This window comes from Lepus europaeus, chromosome 16 (genome assembly GCF_033115175.1).
Source record: "Lepus europaeus isolate LE1 chromosome 16, mLepTim1.pri, whole genome shotgun sequence".
Classification (NCBI taxonomy): Eukaryota; Metazoa; Chordata; class Mammalia; order Lagomorpha; family Leporidae; genus Lepus; species Lepus europaeus.
The window spans coordinates 44,854,314-44,874,446 of NC_084842.1; the positions used below are offsets into that span (position 1 = coordinate 44,854,314).

Below are 20,133 nucleotides of genomic sequence, written 5' to 3' on the forward strand. Positions count from 1 at the left end.
ACTGATTCGCTAACTGCAACTCCCAGCGCGTCCCCTAGGGCCGTCCCGTGGAGTACCCTCTACCTGGTGAATGCTGTGGAGCCCGCTGACACCTGCCCCTGACCGTGAATTTGGGTCGGCCCACCTCTTGTTGCATGCTTGTGGTCAGTCCGTGCAGAGAGCCCGAGAGCATGCGGTTGACTTTGGGGGTGGATCTTAGCTTGCCTGATCTGAAACACACTTTGTCTAAATGACACCTTTCTTTTCATTCTCCCCATGATGTCCCGCACCCCTTGGCCTCTCTGTGCCTGTCGTCGCCGTGTCTCCAGCTCTCTGCCTCTTCCCCCTGAGTTTGTCTCCTGTTCTCATTCTTTAGACTCTGTCCTAGCCTCTTCTCTCAGGCTCCTTCTTTCTCCCTAAGCAAGGGAGCGATGTGACCTCTGTGACTGTCTCTGCTTCTCCATGGGATGTGATCCACATGGATCGAGGAAGGCTGGCGGGTGGCTTGGTGCAAGCCCTGGAACAGATTGCTCAATGACCACTGAGTCATCTTGTCCCGAGAGGTGATGGCTTCCAGGCGGACCCAGCAGTTCACGGCCCTTTTCTTTGAATCTCTCCAGAGGCCTCTGTGCTTTGTAGAGAAGGCTTCCTGCATTACCGACTTCTTGGACACCTGCCCTCTCCTGGCCGCCGGAGGAATTGCCTTCATCTCAAACCAGCCATCTACTGAGAGCCTTGTCTTTCTGGGGACATGATGATGCTGACAGCGTCGGTAGCTCTGTGTCACCCAGGCTCTCATTTGCAAGGCAGCTGGGCGTGTGAGGGATCCTCCTCTTCACTGATGGCTGTCACGGCACTGCTGCTTCTGGGTAGCGTAGGGATGGTTGGCAGTGTGAAAGGGGTCAGGAGGGGCGGCTTATTTTGTGGATTTTACCAGCCGTGCTGTACCCAGATGAGGAGAAGAAACCAAACATTTTAACACAATTTTGCCCTTGTTGGGAGAGAGTTTACTGTACATTCAGTTGCCCACTTAGCTGTCCAAATTGGTGGGCAGAGGGGTCCAGCCTCTCACCAGACCTCGGCTGGGACAGGTGGAGTCGAGGAGCTGCCCTGCCAGCAACACAGAGCCCTTTATCCTTTGTGTGCAGCTGGGGGATGCTATTGCAGCATCCACTTCCGCTCCAGCACTCCAACTCGGTGCCAGTGCCCTCTCTGTTGTCTTTGAAACTTTGGAGCCTGGGTGTGTCTTGGAGGCCGAGCACCAGGAGGGGATGCCTGCACTCTGTTCTGTCCTAGCACCTTCCGGGTGTGAGCCCCACCGTGCTCACGCCGTGATTCCCAGAGTGGCTTCTGCATCCAGACTGTTGCCCTTTAGTCCTTGAGAGTCTTAGCTCGACACAAACCTGAGCTGCCGGAAAGGAATTCCAGTGCATTCCGGTGTGGACAAGCAAGAACGAGCCAAGTTCCCCGGCACACGAGGCTCGCTCTCGTCCTGTTGGGAGGCAGCCCAGGCAGGGGTTTTCCATTTTGTTCTACTTTGCAGCTGAGTAAACGGAAGCTCAGAGCTGGTGAAAGCTGGAACTGGGGCTGGATCACTGGGCATTGAATTCAGGCCCAGGTAGCCCTTTCGGGTCTGCCCGCCTGCCCCTCGTGGTTTGAGAGTATTTTAATATGGGGAATCCGTGGGACCTGTGTCTGCCGGCGTTTACTTTCTCAGCAGACCTGGTAGAAACTGGAGCCCAACACTCAGCGGAGGCCTGGCTAATAACAAAGCAAGGATCCCCAAATGACCAAGAGAACAGTGCCAGGTTGTGTTAAGGTTTTACTGCCTGAGATCAATGTCTTGTTGCAGGTCAAACCCAGCTTCCCTGTGCACTAAACCTCGTGATGTGGAGCTGCTTCCGTATCATCTCTAATCTCAGTTTCCCGTCTCCCAGGGGTGGCTCACTCCCAGCATAATGCTATGTAAATGAGATAATGCTGGTGAAGATGTGTATAGTCACTGTTAACCAATTATGATCATGATAACAGAATGAAGGCCTGCCATGACCTTGAGCTTGTTAGACAAGCAGAGCAGAAGCCTGCTGACCTGGGCTAAGAACTGTTGGCTAAGGTTTGTCTGTCTCCTGTGGGTGGGTTCTGATGGCCCCCAGAGGCAAATGGGAGGCACTGCCAACCTCCTGGCACCCCATTTCTTCATCTGTGAAATGGAGAGAATCTTCATTTCGTCAGTGGACTTTGCCTAAGTGATACTGTAGGCCTTCGTAGCTTCACTCACTGGGGAGGGAACCCATGCTGTCAGAGAGGTGTCAGCCCCAGCTTCCGGGGAGCCCTCAGCCTCCCTCAGTACTGCTAGCTGTTGTGAATCAGAATCCTGCCAATGGCGGGAACAAGGACGGCAATGCCTCGTGATCCCCGGCCGCCTCCTCATCCAGACACTGCAGCAGGAAGCACTGTTGTCACGTGTACACCTGTCTCCCCAGAGGTCTGCCACCTCCACCTCTCATGGCTTCAACCCCGCTTGCAGATAAGGAAATGAAAACACAGCCAGCACCAGATGGTGCTCTTGAAAAAGACTTCGCCATCGTTGGGTTAGTAGGCTCATCTCATGGAAGAGAAATGGAAATGCAGAAGTCGAGCCTCTTGCCCCTGGTCATCCGGCCTGTGGGAAACAGAATCACGACTCCAGGCTCTCGGTCAGCTGTCTTTGCACTGAGAATCTCCTGTGGGAGTTTCTCCGCTCGGCTGGGCTCCCTTAGCCTGCATCTGGTCCACATGTGAGATCTAGCGTGGCCGACGATGCCTTCCAGGTGTGAATAGTAGCCCGTGGGCAGTGCTTAGTGACCTCATCTGGTGGACATCTTCATCCTCCTCCTTACCCCACCCCACCTCACCCCACCCCTGCACACTAGATGCAGAAGTATTCAGAACAGTTGTAGCGACAGCTGAGGGCCATTAAATGCTGGAAGCCCCAGTTCCAGACCAGATGTCCTATGTTCTGTGGGCCAGTAGGAATGGCTTGGGCACCTTGAGAAAGGTGTGGTCCTATGGCCTCTGAGAACCACTCCAACCTGAGAACGGACCTTAGTGTTCAGCTAATGCACCGTATAGTACTCTTGAACTTAGAATTCGGTTTGAGAGTAGCAGGTGGGTTGGGTTGCGAATGTCAAATACTGTATTGGTTAAGACGCTCCAGAGAAACAGAAGCAAAGGGAGGGAGGGAGAGAGAGGTGTAGGTGGGGAGAAAGATCGATCGATTGATCAATCGATCAATTGGTTGTAGAGAGTTTTTTCCCCTAGAATTGGCCTGCCTGTTTGTAGGGCTGGCAGGTGTGAAATCTGCAGGGTGGACCGGCAGGCTGGAGACCTGGGAGGGGTGATGTGGCCGCCGGAAGCTGAAGGCTGTGTGGAGGTCGGATTCTGTCCCATCAATGCCTCAGGTGAACAACAGATTGCCTGAGGTTGGGCATTTCCTTTGTATTGTAATTCAGCTACTTGTGGATGAGATCCTGGGTTTGGTTCACAGCCATCTCAGCTCTGCACCTGTAGGAAGGCACTCTTTAGGGCAGACGTAGACATTTTGGGTCTTTTATGGGGTTCTTGACCTATTTATGGGGTCCCTGAGCTCATTCTTTCCTTACTTTGTGCAGCACAATTAGGGCCAACCAACTAATACTGTTATACTCATTGATTTGACAAAAGTGCTTTTTTTAAAAACAGATTTATTTATTTATTTATTTATTTGAAAGAGTTACACAGAGACAGGGAGAGAGAGAGATCTTCCAACTGCTGGTTCAGGTGGAAGGCAGGAGCTTCATCCCAGTCTCCCACAGGAGTGGCAGGGGCCCAGGCACTTGGGCCATCCTCCACTGCTTTTCCCAGGCCATTAGCAGGGAGCTGGATTGGAAGTAGAGGAGCCGGAATACAAACTGGTGCCCATGTGGGGTGTGACTTTTACCTGCTACGCTACAATGCTGGGTCCTGACAAAAATATTCTAAGGTGTAAAATCCACGGGGTCTCAGAACCTTGCCTTTTACATGTATTTGATTGGAGTATACAGGATTGATATTTTTGTATCTTTATTGCACCATCATGTCGTGGACTACCAGTGCTCTCTTTACTACTGGAAATACCCTCTTCCGTGCCTTTAAGTTGAATCATATTAGAGAGCCAATTCCCAAAACCCCAGAACCAATTCAGAAAACTCCTCCACAAGGTTTTGTTCCAGAACCATTCTCAGTGACAGAATTGGACAGCGTGGGTCCAAGGCTCAGCGGGTTCTCTGAAAAGAAAGAGAGTGGAGGTGTGTGTGTCCGTGTCTTTGTCCGTCCCAGCTGGTTTTTCGCTCTGCGTGTGTGGCTGCAGTCTAAGCTACACATACTTCGGATTTCTCATCATGGTTCTCGTCCATGGGCGATGACTAACTGTCAGAGCTAGGAGCTGTCACACATGTCTAACCCCGGCCTTCCATTTACTCCCCATGAATGCACGCAGGCCCAGGCTGGTTGGGAATAAACATCACTGCCGAGTCCCCTGCCGGAGCCTGCTTTGGGGTCACATCCTTCAGTTTAGACTTTTCCTGGAAAAAAAAATAAATAAATCATGAAGCTCCAACGGACGCCAAGAAAGCATCAGCAATGTGTTTAGAGAAGTGCAGAAAGGCCAATTAAGCCGTTCTGTAGTTTATTATTAGTAGTGGTAATTATTTCTGGCGCACAGTTCAGCGGTGTCTGTGGCCAGATCGAACTCTGGCAGCCCCTGCTGGGCTCCCTGGTGCACAGTGTTTACAGAATGGGGAGAGGAGCCCTGGGGGAGGCTCCATGGCCCCCTGTGTATGGATCCAACCACCCCTGGGGGTAGAGGCCTTGAACATGATGGATTAACTCCTGTGCTGAAGAAAAGGAATGAGACCAAAAGGCAGGAAGGACCTCTGGATCCCTCAGGGAATTGGAACAAAGCAAAGCAGAAATGAGCCACCAGACGCCTCTCCCCTGGAGCCCACTTCTGCCCCTGCGTGCCCCTGTCTAGGCCTGGCCCTGATCCAAGAGTTTAAGGAGGTAGCCTCTGGTCAGCTGTGGCCTTGGAAGCTCTGACCTGGTTCTGTTTTTCCCAGAGGCTCAAGGTCAAGTTCATTCCCTGGCGAGATGCGTGCTCCTGTGCACATAGCCCCTTGTCAGTCAGCTCTGTCCCCCCCAACCCCAGTCCTGGTTGTGTTTTGCGGGGAGAGGTGAGGCCCAGCGTCTTCAGCATCCATGCCCGTGGCTTCAGGCCACTTCCCAAGCACCAGTCCCTGCTGTACGTGCGCACCCACAGCCCCACGAGGAGCAGATTGAGCAAGAGGACAAGCACTAGCAAGTTTCAGGACACTCAGAGAAATGTGTGCACTCGTCCAAGGATTTTCAGGGACCACACAGCCATTGTTTTCCTCCAGGCACCTTTGGTCTCCTGAACATTTTCACGGAGACAAAACCAGCATATCTGTAAGGTTGGGCAGCCTCTGTTTTTGTATGATTTAGACAAACTTCACCGCTGTGCTCGGACAGACGGTGGCCTGTGGGACCCTCAGACCTGGCTGGGTCAGGAGAGTTAGACTTGACCAGAGCGGTCTGACGTTCCAGGCAAACGCTGGGAGCCGGAGATCCTGGGAGAATCCCAGGCTGCTCTTTGGCATTTCGTGAAGATCCTTGCAGGGGCAAAGCCTCCTCAGTATGTGGTGCTTTCCATTTGGAGATGGGTGGGAGCAGTTTTGGCAGCCACCCAGCTGGCCCCTGCACTGCCTTCTGCCTGGGAGGCTCTGAGTGGATCAGGAACCCGGGAGTCTTCCGGGCATTCTGAACTTGGCTCTTTTTTCTCCTGGGTCTTCTTTCTGGGCCATGGATCCCCTGGCTTTGGAGCTCTCTCCACCCGTGTGGGGTCTACTACTGATGGCCTGGAGTGAGCTGCCTTCTGTGGCCTCCAGCACTCGCTGACTGAACAGGGACCCCTTTGTGAAATTCCTGAGGCAGGAGTGGGCAGCTGTGTGGAGCCAGCCCTCAGAGTGGCTGGCCAAGAGGGTGCCGTGCTGTATTATCAAGTGATAAGGCTTTGCAAAGGCTGTGGAGAGGAAGGGAAACACATTCCTCACTGACACGTGTTTGCCCTTGAGAGCCCTGTGTTTGCAGAATAGGGGAGCTTGGCTGGGTTGATGTGGGGTGAGAGTTAGCCTGAGGTGGGGGCGGGCAAACTTGGCTGACCTGAGATCAAGTTCAAGCTCAGATGCCTTTAATTAATAAGACACTGGGTTATTTAATGAATTTAATTTATTGAGTGCAGGCAGCTAAGTTAGCTACAAGGTGTTTCCATCAAGAGGAAAGGAAAAAAAAAGAAAGATTGGCAGTTACTAGAGTGGAGACTGGCCTTCTGAATAGAGTTTTGGATAGTGGTGAAGAGATGAGCTTTGGAGAGAGAAGATGCGTCCGTGGGGAGGTTGCTTTAATCCTTGAATTCAGAGAGGCTGCTTTGGAAGATTTTGTGCAAGAGAATGGCATGGAAAGATAGGTTTCCATAACTATCTCCCTGGAAGTGTCTTGGAGAAGGAATCGTGATGTAGGGAGGGATTGGGAAAACAAACAAATCTGACATTCTTTTGCAAAGCTCTGGGGAGACCTGCTGAAGGCCCATTTCAGAAGATAATGTAGAGCAGGCATGGAAGCCTTGGCCTTCAAAGGATATAAATGACTATCAACTCCCTGGCTTATGTCTGGACATCAAATATTTTTGGATATTGTATTCATCAAATTAGATTAGACTTCCAGAACTCTGAAATCTCAGTAGCATCACTGTGCAAAGTTAGTTTTTCTGTCTTTCAAAGTCAGCTGTGCCCCGGTGGCTGTCCAGGGCAGCTCCTGTCTCAGGCCCTGACTCAGGGACCCCGGCTGTCTCTGGGGTGGGTCTGAGGGCTGTGTATTTGCTCTCCAGAACTTCAACTTGGCGATGTCACATGTGATTTCCTCTCACAGACCTTGAGCCACAACTATGCACTGCAAGAGGGCTGGGAGGTGTGAGCAGAGAGAGTGTTTGCTGGGCAGCGAGGTCAAGTTCAAAGTGCTGCCGATCATTCAGGAAGAAGAGTCTAGACAGCACTGGGACTAGATACCTGGTGCTACAGGGCTGACGAGCAACGGCGCAGGAGGTGGAAGCCTTCAGCAGCTTGCAGGGTCGCCTAGGGAGTGTGTGTTGAGTTGTGGAGCTGAAGGTGAAGTGTAGGGTGGACGTGACTGATGAGCACTCTGATGACTGATGACTTGATCTGCCCAAACGTCAGCTTCCTCTTCTGTGAGACTAGGCTGGCGTCTCCTGTGAAGGGATGGTGACAGCCTTGTCATGCACCAGGCAGGTGGCGACTCCCAGGAAGGCTGGTTTGCTGCCCTCCTCGTTGGGTGAGACTGAGCCTTGTGTGTTCTGTTCGTCAGGAACCGTGGTGTATGGCGAGCCCATCACCGCCAGCTTGGGAACTGATGGCTCCCACTACTGGAGCAAGAACTGGGCCAAGGCTGCTGCCTTTGTCACTTCCCCGCCCCTGAGCCCAGATCCAACCACTCCAGACTTTCTCAACTCCTTGCTGTCCTGGTGAGTTCTGATGACTTGTTCATATTTTACATTCTTAAGCTTTTGCTCACACTTACTGGCCCAGTAGGTGACAATGTGGTGCTTGAGAGAAGGCTTGCCAACAGATAGACCTTTCTTCACCAATCTAGAATTGCCAAACGTGAACGAGGAATTAGCACTCTGGCAGCATTCAGGGAGAGAATTCCATATAAAACAGTTGGGCCCCTGGAAAGTCTAAGGGGATGAATGTGGCATCAGAAGGACTCCCCTGTGGTTGGTGCAACGTGTCACCCATAGAACAGAGTGGGGTACCCAGCGTTATAACGGTGCTTCAGTATTGGGTTGTACGTTTCCTTCCAGTGGCGACCTCCAGGTCACTGGCAGTGCCCACTGTACTTTCAACACTGCCCAGAAGGCTGTAGGAAAGGACAACTTCACGCTGATTCCCGAGGGGACCAACGGCACTGAGGAGCGGATGTCCGTCATCTGGGATAAGGCTGTGGTAAGGAGCAGTGGCCTCACCCATGGGTGGACCTCAGTGTTCCTCTGCCTCCTCATCTGAGGCCTTGAAAAGAACACTTGAGAACATTCTAGAATCTGAATCTTAAGTGACAATCTGTCTTAGGTTTGGAAATCTAAGCCCACTTCTCGTAAGACATTTCCTCCTAAATATTACATACGTATTGCTCATTGTGATATGGAACAGTAAAGACTACAAATGGACAGTCTTTATATGATTCTCTGGTTAGTCAGATAAAAGCTTACTTAGCAACCTGATGGCTTTCACAGTTCATTTTTTTTCCTTGCGGATCTTGATCCGTTTCCAAAAGTGTCTTTTAGAGGTTTCTGGATATTTAGCATTTTGACCCACCACTGGCTTCTGTAGTCCTGCTTTGAACATGTACTGACTTTTTTTTAAAAAATTATTGATTTATTTTGAAAATCAAGAGATACAGAGAGAGAGAGGAAGAGACAGAGAAAGAGAGATTTTCCATTTGCTGGTTCACCTCCCAGATAGCCACAGTGGCCAGGGCTGTGCCAGGCCAAAGACAGGAACCAGGAGCTTCATCCAGGTCTCCCACGTGGGTCCAAACACTTGGGTCATCTTCTGCTGCTTTTCCAGGCTATTAGCAGGGAGCTGGATTGGAAGTAGAGCAGCTGGGACTTGAACCGGCTTCTCCATGGGATGCTAGCTAATGTCCTAGGTGGTGGCTTTATCCAGTACACCATAATGCCAACCCCTATGTACTGACTTTTAGGAAATCTTTGGACTTTTTCATTTTTATGTTTTAAAATATAATAGCAGAAAAGGTTTTCCATTTTTTAAAATGAATTTTTCAGATTATATAAATAATATATCCTTATTCCAGAAGTAAACCATCACCATGTTCCACATATCACAATGATCATTTTGCTAGGGCATGACTGCACAAGGTATGTAAGGAACACTGGCATCACACATACTGTTTTGTCGCTTCTTTTTTTAAAATTTAATAGATCACAAAAAAGTTTCCACATCCTTAAATGTACTGGAAAAACTTGGTTTTGAAGAGCAGACTTCCATTTTCATGCTAAACTTAATTCATTTGTAGTGAATATTTTTTCATATGCATATAGACCATTTGTATTTTTCCTGGCTCTTTTTTTTTAAGATTTATTTATTTATTTGAATGTTGGAGTTAAACAGAGAGAAGAGAGGCAGAGAGAGAGAGAGAGAGAGAAGTCCTCCATCCGCTGGTTCATTCCCCAATTGGCCGCAATGGTCAGAGGTGTGCCAATCCAAAGCCAGGACCAGGAGTTTCTTCTGGGTCTCACACATGGGTGCAGGGGCCCAAGGACTCGAGCCATCTTGTACTGCTTTCCCAGGCCACCACAGAGAGCTGGATCCGAAGTGGAGCAGCTGGAACTTGAACCACCGCCCATATGGGATGCTGGCACTGTAGGCGGTGGCTTTACCCACTATGCCACAATGCCGGCCCTCCTGGCTCTTAATGTCCACTCATTTGCTTTGCCTATTTTTCTACTGAATTTATAGAAGGGTGGGAAAGGGAACTGTGATTGGCACCCGTGGAGTGCCAGGAAAAGCCAGTCGTGGGGCTGAAACCTGCAGCTGAGATGACTAGAAGCCTGGGTCTGTGCCTGTACTTCGTTGTAGAGGACATCCAAGCTACTGTGTGCGTCGATTGTTCGTTCCCTTATTGCTGAGTAGTGTTCTCTCTTTCAGCCTTTTCACCTGCTTTCGTGGCACTTACATGCCTATGTATATGTGCTGTGTTCTTCAGGTCACTGGGAAAATGGATGAGAACCAGTTCGTGGCTGTGACCAGCACCAACGCAGCCAAAGTCTTCAACCTTTACCCTCGGAAAGGCCGCATTGCTGTGGGATCCGACGCAGACCTGGTCATCTGGGACCCCGACAGCATTAAAACCATCTCTGCCAAGACACACAACAGTGTAAGACCTGTTAACGGGGCAGACGCCAGCCCCAGGAATCACAGTCCCAGGGGAGATGGAGGCAGGGCAGGTCCCGGGAGCTGCAAAAAGAACTTGATGGGATAAGAATGGACCTTTCCCAAGATCCAAGCTGCAGGTCACTGAGGAACAAATGCAGATAGCTATTTCATTATCGTCAGTGAAATCTATGAGCCCTCATCCTTTTTTTGAGTCACCATGGCTTTTCTATCCTTAGACCCTCAGAGTCTTTAGAGTGTTACAGCGCAGAAGCTTCTGGAAGTCAGGCAGCATTGCCTTTTCGTGGTTTGGTGCAACACCTCGCGTGATGGTGCTTGGTACAGGGGACCGAAATGAAATAGGCCAGGGTCTACTCCTACTGGGCACTCACACTCTTTTAAGCCACTGTTTTCTCATGCCAGTGTTGCTCTCCAGAAACCTGAATGACAGCTGCTCTTACTGTCCGAAGGCATTCATCGATTTTGACTTCTCCCTAGATAAAAGAAACATTGCCCAGCCGCTTGAACATGGCATTAGGATCTACAGGTTTGGGGCATCTCTTGCCTCTTGGTCTAGGCTACAGAGCTTGGCAATGAATGGAACCTGAGCAAGTGAATAATATCTGAGGCCCCTCAGCCGAGCGTGGGGCGGGTTCAGCCAAGACTCTGTGTGTTCTGTAATTCTCATCTGTGTGGTCAGTGGACAGGAAACATAGCTTTTAGGTACCAGGGATCCCTCACAAAATTGCACGCAATCCAGCCTCTCACTGTGGATTCCACATCCATGGTTTCAGCCAACTATGGGTTGAAAATGTGAAGTTGTTACTGATGTGACCATGCACAGATGTTTTCTTGTTATTATTCCCTAAGCAAGGTAGTATTACAACTATTTTGAACAACATTTACATTTGTATTAGGCTTTGTGGATGAAGCAGAGGTGACTTTAAGTGTAAATGGAGGAGGTGTGCAGGCCACACCCTTTTATATAAGGGACTTGAGTGTCTGTGGATTTGGGGGGGGGGGTTTCCGGAACCAGTCGCCTGTGGATACCGAGGTATGACTGTAAATATAAAACTGGAAGAACGTGGACTTTGGAGAGGCTTTGGAGGAGAAATGGGCGTCGGGTAGAAGGAACGCATTGGAATCTTGAAGTGAGTTCTGAATGAATGGTGAGGCTATTTGGGTGAAATTCCAAACTGAAAATTGGCTCCGTAGGGGAGATGATTCCAGACTGCCCATGTCACACGGCCTGGGCCAGTGACTGACACGTCCCCCACGTGCCACGACAGCTCAGGGCAGGTTTCTGGCAGTTCTGCAGGGCAGCCCTGGGCCCTTGGCATATCCCATTCCTTTCTCATTTGGACGGAGGTGCTGGGGCTGCGGTGAGTGTGGGCTCCTCTCCAGCTTCTGCACCTGTGGGTGCCGTGGGTGGCAGGTGCTTCTTGGAAGGCTGCTGAATTCCATAGTTACAGCTGGCTTCGTTCCCTCCTCCTCCACTGGCTGCCTTACAGTTGCACTTGCATAGAACTTAGCTCCCCAGCTTTTGGGAGTCCCCAGTGGCTTCTTCCAGGGGCTCTAGGGCCCTGGCCATGCATTTCCTGCCACATTCCCATTTGCTCTTTCATCTGGGCTCCTCAATAAAGGGGCTGAGATTATTATCCCAATGGGGAAGATAAATAAATGGGGGCTTAGTGAGCTTAAGTGACCAGTCTACTGTTACATAGTGATTTTGTGGTTGAGCCAGAATTAGAACCCAAAATTGTTCAGTGCTTTTCCCTGCTAGCCTGTGTGCAGCCTCTCGTCAGCGTTACACAGACACAGTGCTTCCCCCTTGCAGGGACCCTTCCCCGAGAGGTCAGTTAGAGGCAGGCGGGGCTCACTGTTGAAGCTGCAGATGACCCCGCTGGGGTGGGTGCTTGCATTTGGAGCTCTTGGCCTGGAAGAAGAGAGAATGTGGAAGGAGAGAAGATTCGGGAACAGAGCCTCTGCCCTGCAGATAGATGTGTCGTCCAGACCCCTCCAGAGCAATGGCCCTGCCCTGCAGGTGACACCTTCACGGGGCCTCTTTGTTGTCCTCACCTGTTGGCGAGCCAGCACCCAGGATGCCCATGCAGCATGAATCAGCTGGGAACTTACAGGAGCTGCCCCTGCCCCGGGTGCTACAGTGTTTCCTCCCACAAGGAGTGATGAGCTGTGACTGGGAGCGTCTCGCTAACTGGCACTGGCCCTGGCAGGCCTGCCGCTGGGCCTGCGCGTGGATTTTCCAGGCATGCAGCCAGAGGGGTGGTTCCAGGGCACCCATGTGGATGTAGGTCAGTACTGTCTGCAGCTGGTGAGTGATGGAGCTCTCCTGCCTCACGGCTGGCCGGGTAGGCTCTGCGCACCCTGAGCTGTGATGCGACCCTTGGGCGTGTCACTGTTAAATCACTTACAGTCGTGGAGCTGCTGCTTCCGGCTTTTCACCAGGAGCCAGAGCCCCAAAACTCTTCTAGGCGCTCCTTTACGGACAGCTGGACTCGACGTAGGCACTGCATGGTGTCCCAGACACCAGCGGGCTTGCGCTGTGGATGGCGAAGTGCAGTACACCCGGCAGTGACTGAGTGAACATGTCCTTAGTGCCTACTTTGTGCCGAGTAGCATGCGAGCATGTTTGTTTGGTTCATTGGGTCCTGGCATCAGTCTTGCAGAGGGGGCCGTGCCCAGCCTCCTCTCGGGGCTAGGAAGGCGAGGCTCAGAGGAGCATCAGGGACTTGCTGGTGAGAGGCAGACCTGGGGTGCGAACCCCTGGGCAGCTGGCTTCCACAGAGATAGCAATTTAGCCACACCCCAAACAGATGGGAAAACCAGGCAAGCTGGTGTTAAAACCTCCTCACGTTTAGAACTTGGTCAGAGGAGGCCTCTGGAACTCAGCCTGAATGGACCTTGAGCTGGTGGGAAGAATTCGCTGCTAATAGGAGATATCTTTTTATGTTTGTGTAGTGTTTACGCATGTGTGTGCGCACACACACACGCACACACACGCGCGCGCACACACTGCAGTTATTCTGTTCCATCATTTTCCTTCCAGACCGGGAGACGTAGGAAGACCGATCCCATATTCTAGACAGGGAGGACAGATGAAGTTGCCTGCTGGGGCGGCGGGTGCTGGGACCGGCCCCAGCGTCTGGCATCGGGGCAGGGGATGCCGCCACACGACTGGGGTCCTGCCCCGGTGGCAGGGCGCACTCTGAGGTTCCCCGCGCTCTCTTCCTGCAGTCTCTGGAGTACAACATCTTCGAAGGCATGGAGTGCCGCGGCTCTCCGCTGGTGGTCATCAGCCAGGGGAAGATCGTCCTGGAGGACGGCACGCTTCATGTCACCGAAGGCTCTGGGCGCTACATCCCCCGGAAGCCCTTCCCTGACTTTGTTTACAAGCGTATCAAGGCCAGGAGCAGGGTGAGTGGCTTTGTTCGATTGTTTTTAACATGGGATAAGCTCAGGTCCCTATTGTGAAGCAGGTGAGTAGAGAGGGTGGCCGGGACGAGGGGAACCTGGACTCCGTGAATGGAAGGTGACGTTTGGAGGGGGGAGTCGGGTGAGTCCCCAGCCAGCCGGAGCAAAGTGAGGCTACGGTATATGCTACGATGAGGAGTCTGGTGAGGGCCCAGGAGATGAAACCATAGTTGGGGAATGGGTCATGGGCAGAGGGCATTATCAGTTTTTTTTTTTTAATTTTTTTTTATTTGAGGGGTAAAGTCATAGACAGAGAGAGAGAGAGGTCTTCCATCTGCTGGTTCACTCCGCAAATGGCTGCAATGGCCAGAACTGCACCAATCCAAAGCAAGGAGCCAGGAGCTTCTTCTGGGTCTCCCATGTGGGTGCAAGGGCCCAAGCACTTAAGCCATCTTCCACTGCTTTCCCAAGCCATAAGCAGGGAGCTGGATTGGAAAAGGAGCAGCCAGGACAGGAACCAGCTCCCACATGGGATGCCAGCGCATAGGCTTAGCCCACTGTGCCAGAGTGCCGGCCCCTTGAATTGGGTTTTGATAGTTGAGTAGGAGTTTATCAAGTCAGAGATGAGAGAGACAGGAAGTAGGTGGGCAGGATACCAGGAGCTTGGCACCCATAGCGTATTTGGGGTATGGTGAATGGCCTGTAGCACTGGGGCTTGGGGAGGGGGAGGCAGGAGGGGCAGAGCTGAGAGGGGGTTAACAGGAGAGTGGGATTAGAGAAGAAGATCTGGGCTAGACCTTGACCCTGACCGCATCATGAGGTCCTCTTCACAGCATTATGAGGGCATTCTTAGGGGGTTTAGAGTTCAAGGGCCTTGAGGGGAAAATGGTGAGAAACGTCAGTTCCTGCTGAGTGACGGTTACCGGGGCTCCAGCCGGGCGGGCTGGCCATGCCCCTGTCCCTAGTCTAACAGACCAGTGTTGTGCTCTGTTCCTTCTGGGTCAGGAGGGCCTTCAGGGCGGTGTGCTCTGCACATGTGGCCTGAGGGGGGCGCTCTTGTGCTTACAGCTGGCGGAGCTAAGAGGCGTGCCCCGCGGCCTGTATGACGGACCCGTGTGCGAGGTGTCCGTGACGCCCAAGACGGTCACTCCAGCCTCCTCGGCCAAGACGTCGCCTGCCAAGCAGCAGGCCCCGCCTGTCCGCAACCTGCACCAGTCTGGATTCAGCTTGTCCGGTACGTTCCTAGCTTGGTGCATTGGAAAAGGGGGCAGAAATGGAAGGGAATGACAGCCCCATCCCTCCCAAAGTGGGAATCCTAGTATCCCCAGAGATGCATTTTCAGAATAAATGACCCCTGGGGTTTCAGAATCTTGAGGTGAGTTTCCATCGCGAATGCTGTGGCGCCCATGCAATGCAGTTAGGAGGATGGTCCTCCGCGCACGGCATCTGGTGAAAAGAGGACCCCTCCCTTACAGCGCCGGGTAACCTCGCCACCCAGTCTCCTCCTCTGTGAGACTGGGGTCACAGCGATAGCTCGTGGGGTTGCTGTGAGGAGTAACTGAGTTAATGTTCATGGAAAGTGCTGCGAACAGAGCCGTTTGATAGCTGTTAGCCACCTGCTTGGTGAGAGCCAAGGGCCCAGACTTTACACTTTCCTGACCTGGAACTTTGTATGTTTCATATGGCCCCGATGAGAATCCTCTCCTCATCTGGCTTCCTGGGCTACAGACAGGTATCTTAATTCCAATGGCTTAGAAAAGAAATAAATAGTTAATCAGAGGTTTTTTTTTTTTTTTTTCTTGTCAAATCCCTGGTTTTGAGAAAGTTACCATCTGTGCCATAGAGGAGTTACGCATTTTTAAAGAAATCTAGAAATGACAAACCTTAGTTTGGCCATGAAGTGCAATGGGCTTAGTGATGGCTGCTTTCTTACCTCCCAGGCCAGACAGAAGGCACAGGTCGAGACTGATCCAAAATGCTTGAGCCCAGGGCTATTTGGGATTTTTTTTTTTTATTTTGGACTGTTTGCATATGCATAGTACCGTACAGCTTTAAACACAATGCATGTGTGCTCCATGGGTACCTGAGACACGTGTTCTGAATATAGTTTTATGCAGTATTTTTAGTGCACTTGGTTTTGGGCTGCAGCCCATCCTGTGAGGTTGGGTGTAGAATTTTCCAACAGAGGCGCCGTGTCGGCGTGCTGGAACTTTTGGATTTGGAGCATTTTGGGTTTTGGGTTTCCCGGATGAGGGATGCTCAGCCTGGCCCATGGTTCCTCCTGCTGCTGATTGTCTGCAAGGTTAGGGCGTGCCAGAGAGGTGGCTGTGTGTCTTCAGAAAGGGTGCACTCAGGCTAGCGGACCAGGGCGCCCGGGGATGGATGGGGACGGATGCCGACGGAGCCCTAGTGCTGGATCCTGTGTGGTTGCACATCTCCCAATGATCCACGCAGCCGGCTTCAGTAAGGGCAGCCTTAGGCTGCGGCTGGTTTGGGAGCTACCCCTGGCCTCTCTCCTTTGTGCCATTTGAACTTGCAGTGGGGCTGTGGGAGGAAACAGAGTGCCGGCGCCCTTGCTCCCACGCCCTGGCCCTGGGTTTGCAGCAGGGGCAGGCGCCCCAAACCTCACTTCCTCTCTCCTCTCCCGCCCTCTCCAGGCGCACAGATTGATGACAACATTCCCCGCCGCACCACCCAGCGCATCGTGGCGCCCCCTGGCGGCCGTGCCAACATCACCAGCCTGGGCTAGAGCTCCTGGCCCCACCGGCTGCCTGGGGACGGGGGATGGGACACCTGAGGACATTCTGAGACTTCCTTCCTTCCTTCCTTCCTTTTCTTTCCTTTTTTTTTTTTTTTTTTTTTTTAAGAGCCTGTGATAGTTACTGTGGGGCAGCCAGTTCATGGGGCGCCCTGTGGGGCCCTGCTCCGCCGCCACGCGGAGCTCCCGGTGTCGCTCACCGCTTCCCTAGGCATCCACCCACCCGTACACAGAACCGCATCCAACACTCAGACATGCACCACAAAGCAAATCACCAAGAGGGGTCTGCATCGCGAACCTCTGCTGTACTCCGTAGCATCTGCCTTTCACTGAGGGAAGAGAAAGTGAACTGCCCAGAGCTGCCTTCTGCTTTTCTTTTAAAAAAATTATTTTAATTAAAAGTTTTCTTTGTGGGGCTGGGGAGGTTCTGGGAGTGGGAGAGTTATCTTTTTTTTTTTTTTTTTTTAATAGTCCATTGGAAAGTCTAATTTAATATTAACACAAGGGGTTTGAACTGGACATCCTAATGATGCAATTACATAACCATCGCGCTGAGTCAGGGGGTTGGCAGAGGGGTCGCGTGGGGCCTCCACACGGCCACTGCCATCATTTTCTGGATCAGATGTGTTCAACGGGCAGGTTTTCTTTTTTCTTTTTGGCCTAGTTTTTGCTGCATACCGAATCTTTTGAGGATTCTCTTCTCCACCATTTTCTTGTGTGTGTGCACTGTGTTCTCTCTCTGTCTCTAGCTTTTTCATTCATGAACATTTTCACATCTCTCTTCTCTTTGTGTTTTCTCTGGCCCTCGTCTCTGAGACAGTGGATGTCCCTTCTTCTCTGGCTGTCTTTCCACTTCACCCTGTCTCCCATTTTACTGTGGTCCCAGGACCTGCCCGGAAGGACTCCAGCTTTGCCACTGTCACCATGGTAACCTGTCATCCTAGTCCATGTAAGATTGGTGCTACCCTCTGCCATCGCGAGGCCACCATTTGAATCTGAGACCCTGGCCAGGCGCAGGGCCAGGCCGGGTTGTGCTGCCCACGCGATCGCACAAGGGCCTAGAATGGAACCGCAAACAGCGCCGAGATGCGGAAGTTGGAGGCTGCACACCTTGCGTGGGTTTCCTCTGGGCAATGCTGATTGGCTGAAGTGACAGCCCCGTAGGTCCAGCCCTGTAACCCAGGTGAGCCAATGGCCACTGGCGACTACCTGCTTAGAGTGCTAAGCCAGCAGGGGTCTGGCTCTCCGGTCCTGCAGTTTCCTGGGCATGTATCTAGACCACACTGAGGCTCCTCACCTTGGGGAGGAAAAAAAGTTTTTTTTTGTTTTGTTTTGTCCAATTATTTCTAAAGACATAATGCAATATAGGGAGGCCTTATAAATTCAGAAAACCCTTGGAAAATTTGACCTGAGTTCGTTTTACTTTGCAAGAGGAAAAGTCAGTTTTAGCACTGCTACTACGTCACATCGGCTCTGTTTTGGGGAGAAAACGTTACCAGTTAGACGTGTGTGCCCCTCAGAGACCTAGGGTGACCCTGGCTCCTTGTCTCAGTGACGCTTTCCCACCGGCTGCCTCCTCCATGTCCAGCCCTGTCCTTGCTGACTTGTGTGGCAGGGCCTTCCAGCTGTGTCCGCGGGTTGTTAGGAGCAATGCTGTGCTCTCTGGCTCCTGTAAAGCCAGATCCGCTGTCCTAAAGCGTAACATCCAAAAGTAGGCCATTACACCATCCACTCGCCTCTCCTCACGTTATGCCTTTGGGGTTATGGTTGGGGTTTGGAACTTTGTTGTTGTTGTTTTATTTGTTATTTTAAAAGTAAATTGCACTTTTAAAAAAATAATTGGTTGACTTAATATATTTGCTTTTTTTTTCTCACCTGCACTTAGAGAAAATTTGAACAAGTTGGAAAAAAAGTTTTGTTTCAATTCTAAGAAACACTTGCAGCTCTTCAGTATTCACTTGAGTCTTCCTATTTTTTTTTTCCTGTACCAGATCATGGCAATTTTGGTTGTTCAATTGTTTTCTTAAGAAACGATTTAAAACCTGAAAATTCCCCAGGCTGTGTAAGCATGTTTACTTGTTGGCTTGCTTTGTGTGTGTGTTCAATGAATGTCATATGTAAATGCTAAAATAAACTGACAGTGTCTCAGAACTGATTAACTGCAGTGACTTGATGCTCTAAAACAGTGTAGGATTGAATAATAGATGGTTTTTAATCCTTGGAATTGAAATTGTGACGTGACCCCTGAGTGGAGGAACTTTCAGTGCTGACGCTGATAATGTGTGTAGCCCGAAGAGTACTTTTTTTTTTTGTAACCACTGTCTTAATGGCAAAATAATTATGGTAAAATACAAGTCTCGTGTTTATGATTCCTTAAGAACTCTGTGTTATATTACCATGGAACGCCTAATAAAGCAAAAACGTGGTTGTTTCAGGGTGTGTCTGTGTGAGATGTTCCGGCGGCAGCTCTTGGCCTGGCTCTCCAACAAAACCTCCCCTCTGGTATCGCTCGTGGGAACCATGGGCCTCGTTTAGGGGCTGTGTCCAGGCCACGGCCTATGGTATAATTCCAAGCAGAGCCCAGCCTGAGGCTACAAGGCAAGCTGAGGCCAGAAAGCCATAGAAGCCACAGATGCCGCAAGAAGAGTCAGGCTGCACCCTCGGGTTGGAAGTGGCAGTGGAGTGGGGCCATATTGGGAGCGGACCCCTCTGGGCTCTTGCCTTCCTTCCAGCTTATTTTCCTGGGAAAACCCTCACGCTACCATGGTTCATGAAAGATAAGGGAATAAGAATGTTGACTTGCACCCATTGCATACATGCAACTGGTGTGAATTCAAAATATAAAGCACGTGGACTTCCACCCTTAGCCACATGTCAAGGCTGCACAGCAGAGAACCTGGCCACCCCAGCAGGTGGGATTCTTGGTTTCCAAAGTCACACTGGCATTAGCATTGATCCTGATAAGAGAGGGAAGAGGGTGTGTCCCCTGAGCTCCCCAGGCCTGGCCTGTGGCTGGGCAAGCACCTCCAAACAGAAGCATTTCTCTCTCTCTCTCTTTTTTTTTTTTTTTTTTTACAGGCAGAGTTAGACAGTGAGAGAGAGAGACAGAGAGAAAGGTCTTTCTTCCGTTGGTTCACCCCCAAAATGCCCGCCACAGCCGGCGTGCTGCGCTGATCCGAAGCCAGGAGCCAGATGCTTCCTCCTGGTCTCCCATGCAGGTGCAGGGCCCAAGCACTTGGGCCATCCTCCACCATCTCCCAAGGCCACAGCAGAGAGCTGGACTGGAAGAGGAGCAACCAGGACAGAATCCGGCACCGCAATCGGGACTAGAACCCGGGGTGCCGGCACCGTAGGTGGAGGATTAGCCTAGTGAGCTGCGGCGCCGATCCTTCTCTTTCCTTTCCTCCACTCTTCCCTTTTTGTTTTCTATCCAGCCCTGTCCACACAGGATACAGAAGTGTATCCATGATACAGGATTTTACAAACCAAGAATGTTTGGGTAAAGGGAAACTAAGAGGGGGAAGAGTAAGGTAAGGGCCTAGCGCAGCTTGTGCAGAACACCTTGCAGCAGGCTGTGCACTGCGAGGGAGCTCTGAGTGTTCCCCAGCACGTGCGGGAGAGGGACAGCATTTACAGTGACCAGGAGTGCGAGAACAAATTCCTCCTCCAGAAGAAAGCTGGTGGGTCCCGATGCTCAGTCCCCAGGCAGGCCCTGTGGCCTCCTGGTAAGCACGGTGCTGCTGTCTTGGGCTGGCTCTTACCCTGCTGATGGCAGAGCACCACTCCCCCACCCCCACCCCCAACTGCCCAGGAGAGGGGGCGAGGATGCTCTCTCTAATATGGGACCCGTGATAAGAGCTAACATGGGGACCTAGGCCTGCCGCCCATCCCCCGTCCCTTGACTTGGTCCTGCACCCAGACGGGGCT

The 20,133-nt window shown here is 51.5% G+C and overlaps 1 protein-coding gene across 2 annotated transcripts in view; it reads left to right on the forward strand.

Annotated features, from left to right (window-relative positions):
• DPYSL2 (dihydropyrimidinase like 2) overlaps window positions 1-18,640 on the forward strand; it is a 144,849-nt gene extending 126,209 nt beyond the window's left edge. For both annotated transcript variants that reach the window (XM_062212699.1, XM_062212700.1), the window contains exons 9-14: window positions 7,432-7,588; window positions 7,928-8,069; window positions 9,850-10,020; window positions 13,272-13,451; window positions 14,517-14,682; window positions 16,106-18,640. In XM_062212699.1, coding sequence (XP_062068683.1) covers window positions 7,432-7,588; window positions 7,928-8,069; window positions 9,850-10,020; window positions 13,272-13,451; window positions 14,517-14,682; window positions 16,106-16,197 — 908 coding nt within the window. In that variant the 3' untranslated portion in view covers window positions 16,198-18,640. The remainder of the gene's footprint in view (window positions 1-7,431; window positions 7,589-7,927; window positions 8,070-9,849; window positions 10,021-13,271; window positions 13,452-14,516; window positions 14,683-16,105) is intronic.
• Window positions 18,641-20,133: the final 1,493 nt, after the last annotated feature.